This window comes from Eschscholzia californica, unplaced genomic scaffold, assembly GCF_041429995.1.
Source record: "Eschscholzia californica isolate CP2 unplaced genomic scaffold, dmEscCali1.0.p SCAF_1, whole genome shotgun sequence".
Taxonomy (NCBI): Eukaryota; Viridiplantae; Streptophyta; class Magnoliopsida; order Ranunculales; family Papaveraceae; genus Eschscholzia; species Eschscholzia californica.
In genome coordinates, this window is record NW_028238198.1 from 32,701,379 (window position 1) to 32,711,498 (window position 10,120).

General features: G+C 39.8%; 1 protein-coding gene across 2 annotated transcripts; it reads left to right on the forward strand.

Moving 5' to 3' along the window:
* Positions 1 to 345: 345 nt before the first annotated feature.
* Positions 346 to 4,178, forward strand: LOC147566180 (elongation factor 2). 2 transcript variants are annotated; one of them, XR_015230372.1, is made up of 5 exons: positions 374 to 523; positions 890 to 943; positions 1,043 to 1,130; positions 1,301 to 3,847; positions 4,073 to 4,178. XR_015230372.1 is itself a non-coding variant. In XM_086652676.1 (4 exons), exons 2-4 carry the CDS (start codon positions 941 to 943, stop codon positions 3,739 to 3,741), a joined length of 2,532 nt encoding a protein of 843 aa, XP_086508802.1. In that variant the 5' UTR covers positions 346 to 523; positions 890 to 940; the 3' UTR covers positions 3,742 to 3,877. The 2 variants fall into 2 exon arrangements, 1 of the variants encoding a protein (XP_086508802.1); XM_086652676.1 differs by lacking the exon at positions 4,073 to 4,178 and having other exon boundaries at positions 346 to 523; positions 1,301 to 3,877.
* Positions 4,179 to 10,120: the final 5,942 nt, after the last annotated feature.

Consider the following 10,120-nt stretch of genomic DNA (forward strand, 5'->3'; position numbering starts at 1 on the left):
AGAAATGAAAGGATTGTAGGTCTAGGGTTTTTTTTTGGTTATATACTCAAGGAAATCCAGCGACTCTAATAATACCCTACAAAATCTAATGGTCAATCTTCTTCCGGGTATATGGTCGGGCGGTCGGTCTTTAGCTAAAGCAGTCGGTCACGGGCGGACCTCCGGGTAAGCCCTTTTGTCCGTGACCGTCCGCTAGAACCTTCTCGGTCGGACGGGCTTTACCCGATTCGGTCACGGGCGGTCACGGTCCTTTGCGGACATGGGCGGACGCGGGCGGATCCGGGTTTTCGGAACAAATTCCCAACCGTCACGGCCTTAAATATATACCTGGCCCACCTAAGTCTTAACCATTCTTTGGGCCAATATAAGCTTTGAAATGAGAGCTTGGGTCCAGGCCCAATTTTGTCTTGAACCCTAGGAGGAGGGCATTCTCATTTCATCAGTTATTTAGGTTACCGTCTCTCACTTGGTCATCTCTTTTTCTTCATCCGCCGCTGAACCTTCGCAGCCACTCCATCTCCAGGTATCTTTCTTCCTCTCTCTAAATTAGGTTTTGCATCTGCAAGATTATCTGTGTTAATAGATGTAGCTGAGAACATCTTTAAGTATCTTTCTTCTCTGATGATTGGTTCGAGCTTAATACACTCCTTGCTATCTTCATTTATCTGGTTTTTTGTTTAATTTAGCGTTCTAAATCTAAAGATATTCATTAATTGCCACAAAATCAATAATCTAAAGATGTTCTAAATCAAACATTTAAACTGACTTTTACAACCTCTTATACTGTATTTGTAGCGAATTAGTTTATAGACTTCATTCTTCTCGCTATTCATTACGATTAGTTCCTGTAATTTAACTTCGATTTTATGTTGTTATTTTGACATTTCAGAAACATTTCTCATACAGATTGTTTGACGTGTGATATAGAAAAGGAGTAAAGATGGTAAGCTTTTTGTATTTCAAGTTTCAATTGCAGATCTATTGTTTGTTTTCTTAATTTTCTGAATCTCTGATGAGTTTTCTTCCTTCATATGTTTTACAGGTGAAGTTTACAGCAGAAGAGCTACGCAGGATTATGGACCTGAAACACAACATCCGTAATATGTCTGTCATTGCCCACGTCGATCATGGTATGAAATTTTTGAAACTGCAATTTCCTTTCTGTATTGATATCCCTGAACTAGTAATTTTTTCTTCTTACTAGAATAACTTGTATCATCTTCGGTCGTTGTAGAAATCGTTGTTTATTCGGTACCTTTAAAACACCAGTATTTATGTGATTGTTGTTTGTTCCTCGTAGGGAAATCCACTCTTACCGATTCTTTGGTGGCCGCTGCTGGTATCATCGCACAAGAAGTTGCTGGAGATGTACGAATGACCGATACCCGTGCTGATGAGGCAGAGCGTGGTATTACAATCAAGTCCACCGGTATCTCTCTCTATTACGAGATGACCGACGCTTCTTTGAAGGCCTTCAAGGGAGAAAGAATGGGGAATGAGTATCTCATCAACCTTATTGATTCACCCGGTCACGTTGACTTCTCTTCCGAGGTCACAGCCGCATTGCGTATTACTGATGGTGCCCTTGTGGTGGTCGATTGCATTGAAGGTGTTTGTGTCCAAACCGAGACTGTCCTTCGCCAGGCCCTTGGGGAAAGGATTAGGCCCGTTTTAACTGTTAACAAGATGGACAGGTGCTTTCTCGAACTACAGGTTGACGGAGAGGAGGCTTATCAGACCTTCCAGAGGGTCATTGAGAATGCCAATGTCATTATGGCTACCTATGAAGACCCACTTCTCGGTGATGTCCAAGTTTACCCTGAGAAAGGAACTGTTGCCTTCTCTGCTGGTTTGCACGGGTGGGCTTTCACTCTGACTAATTTCGCCAACATGTATGCATCGAAGTTCGGAGTTGATGTGACTAAGATGATGGAGAGGCTGTGGGGTGAGAACTTCTTTGACCCGGCAACCAAGAAATGGACCAGCAAGAACACTGGATCTCCAACTTGCAAGCGTGGGTTCGTCCAGTTCTGTTATGAACCTATTAAGCAGATTATTAACACTTGCATGAACGACCAGAAGGACAAGTTGTGGCCTATGTTGCAGAAGCTTGGAGTTACAATGAAATCTGAGGAGAAAGATCTGCTCGGTAAACCCTTGATGAAGCGTGTGATGCAAACATGGCTCCCAGCAAGTACTGCTCTACTTGAAATGATGATCTTTCACCTTCCATCTCCTTCTACTGCTCAAAGATACCGTGTTGAGAACTTATACGAGGGGCCTCTTGATGACCAATATGCCAACGCTATCAGAAACTGTGATCCTGAAGGACCCCTCATGCTTTACGTGTCTAAGATGATTCCCGCACCTGATAAGGGTAGATTCTTTGCTTTTGGTCGTGTTTTCTCTGGTAAGGTTGCAACTGGTATGAAAGTTCGAATCATGGGGCCTAACTTTGTTCCTGGCCAGAAGAAAGACTTGTATACTAAAAGTGTCCAGAGGACTGTCATCTGGATGGGAAAGAGGCAAGAATCAGTTGAGGATGTACCTTGTGGTAACACAGTTGCTATGGTGGGTCTGGATCAATTTATCACCAAGAATGCAACTCTAACAAATGAGAAAGAAGTTGATGCTCATCCTATCAGAGCCATGAAATTTTCAGTATCTCCTGTTGTCCGTGTCGCTGTCCAGTGCAAGGTTGCTTCCGACCTACCCAAACTTGTTGAAGGACTCAAGCGTCTTGCCAAGTCCGATCCTATGGTTGTCTGTTCAATTGAGGAGTCTGGGGAGCACATAATTGCTGGTGCAGGAGAACTCCACCTCGAGATCTGCTTGAAGGACTTGCAAGATGATTTCATGGGTGGAGCAGAAATAGTCAAGTCTGACCCAGTCGTGTCCTTCCGTGAGACTGTTCTAGACAAATCATGCAGAACTGTGATGAGCAAGTCTCCAAATAAGCACAACCGTTTGTACATGGAAGCACGACCCCTTGAAGATGGGCTTGCTGAGGCAATCGACGACGGCAGAATTGGTCCAAGAGACGACCCCAAGGTCCGCTCAAAGATCTTATCCGAGGAATTTGGATGGGACAAGGATCTAGCCAAAAAGATCTGGTGTTTCGGGCCCGAGACCACCGGACCAAACATGGTTGTAGACATGTGTAAGGGAGTACAGTATCTTAATGAAATCAAGGACTCTGTCGTTGCTGGGTTCCAGTGGGCTTCAAAGGAAGGAGCATTGGCTGAAGAAAACATGAGGGGAATATGTTTTGAAGTATGTGATGTTGTTCTCCACGCTGATGCCATCCACAGAGGTGGTGGACAAGTCATCCCCACGGCCAGAAGAGCTATCTATGCCTCACAAATCACTGCCAAGCCCAGGCTATTGGAGCCAGTCTACCTAGTGGAGATCCAGGCGCCAGAGCAGGCTCTTGGTGGTATTTACGGGGTTCTGAATCAGAAACGTGGTCACGTCTTTGAAGAAATGCAGAGGCCGGGTACTCCACTATACAACATTAAGGCTTATCTTCCTGTCGTTGAGTCCTTTGGGTTTTCTAGTCAGCTTCGTGCTGCAACATCAGGACAGGCTTTCCCACAGTGTGTGTTTGATCATTGGGACGTCATGTCTTCTGATCCATATGAAGCTGGAAGCCAGGCTGCTGTCCTAGTTGCAGACGTCAGGAAGAGAAAGGGTTTGAAGGAACAGATGACACCACTTTCTGAATATGAGGACAAGCTATAAGCAACAATGGTAGTTATGTTTTTTATCATTTCATGAAACAATATTCTATTTTTGTTATTCTGGATTTTGGGACATGGATTTTGGGTTATGGATATTTGAAGTTTTGGTACCTCTAGAAATCTGGTTAAAGCTTAAACACCTTTTAAGAGTGATATTAATTAGTATAAGCTACTACTTAGCTTTGATTTGCTTTTTCTTGATTTTGCTTAAAAACATGGATCTTCTATGATGAATCAAACCATGCATGAATGCATGCAATTGCAACAATTCCATGAGTGCATGCAATTGCAAAATATTAAAGCAAAAAAGATCCCACCATTGTTTCATGAAGTTTTTTGATTTCATGAAACAATGGTGGGATCTTCTTTTTTTGCTTTAATATTTTTGTTAGGGATTCAGCTAGTTTGCTCGCTCAATCAGTGTTTGATTTCGTTAAACTCTGGTATTCACGATTCCTCGATTGGTTAACCTTGCATGAAAGTTACAGATTTTATTGTTTGAATTTTTTATGTAGAATTTATACCTTTTTTTTTGTATGGTCCTAAACCATTATAATCACCAAGACAACAAGAACCTTCAAATAACCAAAACTACCAGTACCTGAAAGCTGAAACTGTTTAAATCTCCCATGCCTCCACTTGAGGTTAGGAATTCAAAATTTCAAATACAAGATAGGTTCGTAATTGTTAAAGACCCATTCAGTTAGAGTCAGATAAACACACCATTGCATATCAGTACCCCTCAATATGACTGCCTTAAAACCCAACTCCATATGTTTCATCTAAAAGTGAAGAATAGGATTGTGTGCCATATATGGCTCGATATCACAAGATAATTAGGGAATATTTTTAAGAAAAACACCCAAATCTCTAACAAATGATGTATGAAAACTAGTTAGTCCAATTGCTATAGACCGATATTCTGCTTTCGTACATGACTTAGCAACCGTAGGTTGCTTCTTAAAAGACCAGGAAATAAGATGTTTACTAAGAAATATGCAGTTACCCAAAACCGGTCGTCTAGTGTCTGGATCCCCGACCAAGAGTCCCTTTAAGATATCGAAGAAGGAGCTCAACAACACCAAAATGGACCATAGTCGGTGAATGCATAAACTGACGAACCTGATTAATCAGATAGGTTATATCAGGACGAGTCAGAGACAAATAGTGCAGAGAACCAATGAGGGAGTTGTATAAAGTTGGATCATTAAACTTTTCACCATGAGAGGAAGACATTTTTCTTGCCACAAGTACTCGAGTAAAAACCGATTTGGAATTAAGAACATCAATACGAGGTAACAACTCAACAGTAACATGTTCTGAGTGAGAAGAAGTCCCTTAGTAGACCGACTAATTTCCATACCAAGGAAAATGTGTAAATCGCCTAAATCTGTCATCGGAAATTGAGCATTAAGAGATCTTATAAGACGATCTATTATCAAATCATTTGACCCAGTAATCAGGATATCATCGACATACAACAAGAGTATGGTAATAGAAGATGCAGTCTAGAAAAGGAAGAGAAAACTCTCAGACCGTGAGGCGACAAAGCCTAATCCATGAAAAAACGTAGTAAAGCGAGTGAACCATGCTTGAAGAACCTGTTTAAGGCAATATAAGACATTCATTAACTTGCAAATAATGTTAGGAAAGGTCGAAATGACAAACCAAGAGGTTGCTCCATACAAACCTCCTTTGTCAAGAAGCCCATGGGTAAGGCATTCTTGATGTCTAATGGCTTAATACGCCAACCAGAAGAAAATGCAACACTTAGTACCAAAAGAATAGTTACAAGCTCAACGATAGGAGAAAATGTCTTATCCAAATCAATACCATCTTGTTAGGGATAACCCTTAGCAACTAGACGACCCTTATACAGATTGATGATACCGTCATATTTGGATTTAATGCGATAAACCCATTTACACCCCCACAAGGTTGAAAGAAGGGTGGTGAGGAACCAGTACCAAGTATTATTCTTCAATAATACATTAAACTCATCGGTCACAGGGAATTGCCATTTGACATCCTTCTGAGGCAACCGAGAAGCAAGTGGGCTAAATAGGAAGATTTGATAAAGAAGGGTCTTTGGTAAAGGAACACCGTTATATTATTTTTTTTTGTTGAGGGAGGGACTTTCTAAAAAACTAACTTTTCATATTTATTTGTATATTTTAATAATTAAAATATACAAATAAATGTTTATAGGGATTCAAAACTAAATTAAAAAATAGCACTAAAGAATATACCAAAATTGTTTGTCTCTTAATTCATCTTTTAAACCCTACAAACTCTAGCACAAAACCCTACTTTTACCTTTTCTACAACAAATAATCACTATTAACAACCACCGTAACCTTGTTTTTTCTTGTTTAAGGCGTTTCTCAAGACTTAGATGATGCTTTACTAATGAAATATGATATTTCATGGACGGAAGATGATGTTTCATTAATACATATGGTTTTTCTCAATGTAGCAAATTAATAAAATCAAGTAGTGATAACGTTGGTGAACTTTTGTTGCAAGAGGTACGAAAATTATTTGATACTTAATTGAAGAATTTCTTTTAAAGAAAATCGATTTTTAGGTTTTCTCTTCATTGCAGAATTTCGACCACTTTTTTAATTGGTGGAGATGACATTTTTCGGCCACAATGGCCGCAATTACTGACTAAATTTGTTAACGAAAATGTTACATAATTTTGGTAGCGAAATATTTTATAAATTTCGACCACGATGGTCGAATTCTGCTATATTGGTCGAATTTATTTCTTCTGCAAATATTGTTTGTGATGATTCATTTATTTTACTTTATGTAGCCAAACATCTGCGATGAAGGTGAAAGTTTGGAAGAAGCTAAACCTTCCCTTGACCTGATATGACCAACTTTTTCGAGACGGATATGGTATACTTATACTCTAATTGTATTTTTAGTATTTATGCAAGTTCTGTTCTTTCATATTAACTATTGACTTTTGTTAAATTTATAGTATTTTGGATCGAAAGAAGAAGTTGTCAAGTGGTGCACAAATATTGGAAAACTTCATCAAACTGTATTAGTCACTCGTTCTTCACAGACAAAGTTATATAATGGAGGAGTTGGTTCCTTTGTTGTGTTAACTTGCGAGAGAGGTCGTGCTTATGTTAGTCATCAGAAGAAAGGCTACACGCCTAAGGCTAACGAACTGAAGATCGGGGTCAATGAAATGTCATTGTCCTTTTAAATTAACCGAAAAATGTGTGGCCAAGGAAAAATAGTTGGTTAAAGTATATAATAGTTTTCACAATCATGTTCTTCCTGAAAATCTTACTGGACATGCGTATCTTGCTCGGTTAACCAAAGAAGAAAAAGAAATTGTTGAAACTTTAACAAAGAGCGGATCCCGACCAAAACAAATCCTTTTAAACCTCAAGCAACGCGACAAAGGTAGTTATTGCACTGATGCGACAATATACAACGAAGTAAAACGAATCAAACTTGACTTTAGTGAGGGGGGGACTGTTATGCAACAATTCCACATTATGCAATGACCACCATATATGGTAAAACACCGGTGTCATGAATACTCTGATGAGGTAGCTGATTTATTCTTTGCACATTGATGGGCCTAAAAAGTTTCCTAAATAAGTCTATACCCGCAAGTGCACGGGTGTCAAGTTGTAAATTCCGGTAAGACCGGTTCGTTCCTCAGAGACTAAGTCAAACTCAAATTCTAACCTTAAAACTATTGAGATTTTAAAATGTGAATTGATGGTAAGATGATTCAAAATAAAAATAGCACATAAAACTCAAAAGTAAACAAATAAGTTGATATTCAGAAAAGGGGAACCTAGGGTTTTCGAATCCGTCGAAGTGACAATCCTAAAGATTATGTATTTGCCTTAGTCAACTAAGTACTTTGTTTTACTCAGATTCTATAACATGAACGCTCTAAAATCCGGAGAGTGTCATCGTTAAAAGCAATAAAGTTTTTAAAATATACTAAGATTTTAATCTAAACATTAATTGACTTGCATATAAATCAAAACGATAACATTCTCATTATGGACTTCATCTAAAACCCTAGATAGACAAGATTTAACTACTCATGCTGGAAGAGAACATTTAAATTTATATAAGTAAAAGAGTAAAGAAACTTAACTTTTCTGCTATTTTCAAACCAAACAGGGCCTTAGGGAAGTGATTTCCTTCTGTTTTTCCCAGAATTCTGCCAAACGCACCCTCAGGGAAAACGATTTTCTCGTCTTTCCGGAAATGGATTCCCTGTGGGAAAATTATTTTCTCGCCTTCTCCAACTCTCTTTCTCTCTGTAACTTTCTGTTTCTCTCTCTATTTCTACTATAACTCTCTGTAATCTCTTTCTCTTTATGTATTCTATCCCTCTCTCACAAAGAAAACAGAAACAAAAAGAAAATAAAAAACAAAGTGAAATAATATTTTATCAAAACCGAGCTCTGTAATCTCTCTCTCTCTCTCTCTCTACAATCTCTCTGTTTCCTTTCTCTCACTGAAATAAAAACAAAAGAAGGAGATTAAGGTGATTATGGTATGAGTTCTTTGTTACAAACCGTGTGGAGTTGATAAAATTGATTAACTTTCTCCCTCTCTCTCTCTCTAAAACCCGTGAGCTCCTTCTCTCTTTCTAAACCTACGTCTCTTATTGTAAGCCGTGGAGAGATGTCCACTGTGGGGTCACCGTAGAACACTTTGTCTCCTCCAACGGTGATCGGATTTATCGCTTCTTCCTCCCAGCCCTGGGCAGAAATGAGGTAGCATTCCCTGGCTACCTTTTGGTCTCCTCTGACCGTCCCTATGAGATTCGTTCCCGGAATTGGGAATTTCATCATGAGGTGGTTCATGGAAACTATTGCTTCTGACTCCCTCAGGATGTTCCTGCCTAGTATGATGTTATAGGCGTATACCTTATCGACAATGGCGAAGTTTAGCATTATCGCTTTCTTTGATTCTCCTTCGCCGATTAGTACAGGCAGGGTTGCTATTCCGTTTGTTTCGACCTGGTTGTCGCCGAACCCTGTCAAGCAAGACTTATAAGATTTGAGGTAGTGTTGACTTACCTCGAGTTTTTGGAAGCATGTCCGACTCATGACTTCCGTCGAGCTTCCTGTATCGACCAGGATGCGTCCTACCATCCAATTGGCCACCACAACTGTTATTACCAACGGATCCGCGTGCGGAGTTATTACCCCAACTAGATCATCATTAGTAAAAACGATGGGTGGTGTTTCTATGATAGGTTTGATTAGCAGGACTGACGGGTTCTTTGCCTCGTCGGCATATCTACGTTGTTCTCCCTTGGTTGCTCCGCCGAGGGTTGATCCTCCTGCTATTGTATTGATATTCCCCATCGCTCCGGCGGGTTCCTCCAAACCCTTGTTTGCTTTTTTGAAAGTCGGGCCCTGCTCGTTAGTTTCTGATTCCGATCTGATTCCTGCCCTGTTTATTGGCCTCTTGTTCCGGTGCTCGTAACGTCGCTGTTCTTTCTGGATGTATTTGTCCAACTCACACTTTCTTACCATTTCTTCGATAAGATTTTTGAGGTGCCAACAGTTGTCGGTCTTGTGGCCGTAGCCTCTGTGGAAGGCGCACCACTCAGTCATGTCTCTGGGCCCGAACTCCTCTCTGTCATCATTGGGTATGGGTAACTGATGTAGAAACGCAGCGGAATTAAAGATACGAATAATTAAATAAGAACAATGAAAATAAAGATCAAATAACTCTAAATACTCAACTTTATTAAAAACTTCAATGGGGTTTTTCTCTCAATCTGAGAATAATAGACAAACTAGATATCCTTTTATAGGATTCTGGACTTTCCTAGATAGACTTGAATTAGACTTTCTAAATACTTAAATACTGCAACTGCCTAAATAACTTGGACTCAAATATGAACCTTTCCAATTATTGGAAATATTAAAATAGCATAATTCCTAAACCTAAATTAATTAATAATCATACTAAAATAAGGACTTCCTAATTCTACTCTCTCTAGCCGGTTGGTCCATGGCCGGGTCCGGTCATGGAAATAGTCTCCACGCCGGGTGCCCCTGCATCAGCATCCCCTTCCCTCAAGAGGTTCGTCCCGAACCGTTTGTGAAGAGAATGTAGTTCTTCCGATCCATCTTCAATTGGCAATAACGTCACAATCTTCTTCTTCCACGGAAATTCATAAACATTCAAACGACCACGGTAAGTGGCATCAACATCAGATTGCCATGGTCGTCTTAATATGATGTGGCATAAATCCATATCGGTGACATCACAATTAACTGTAGACACATAAGAAGAACCAATAGAAAGATTAATAGTACACATGTGATCAACCCGTGTAGTAGTTCCTGACTGAATCCAAGCGGTTTTAT

What these genes read in the sequence shown, in the direction of transcription:
- LOC147566180 (XM_086652676.1), top strand. An exon ending in CATTGCCCACGTCGATCATG is followed by an intron (nt 1,131 to 1,300) that starts GTATGAAATTTT and finishes TGTTCCTCGTAG; the next exon opens with GGAAATCCACTCTTACCGAT.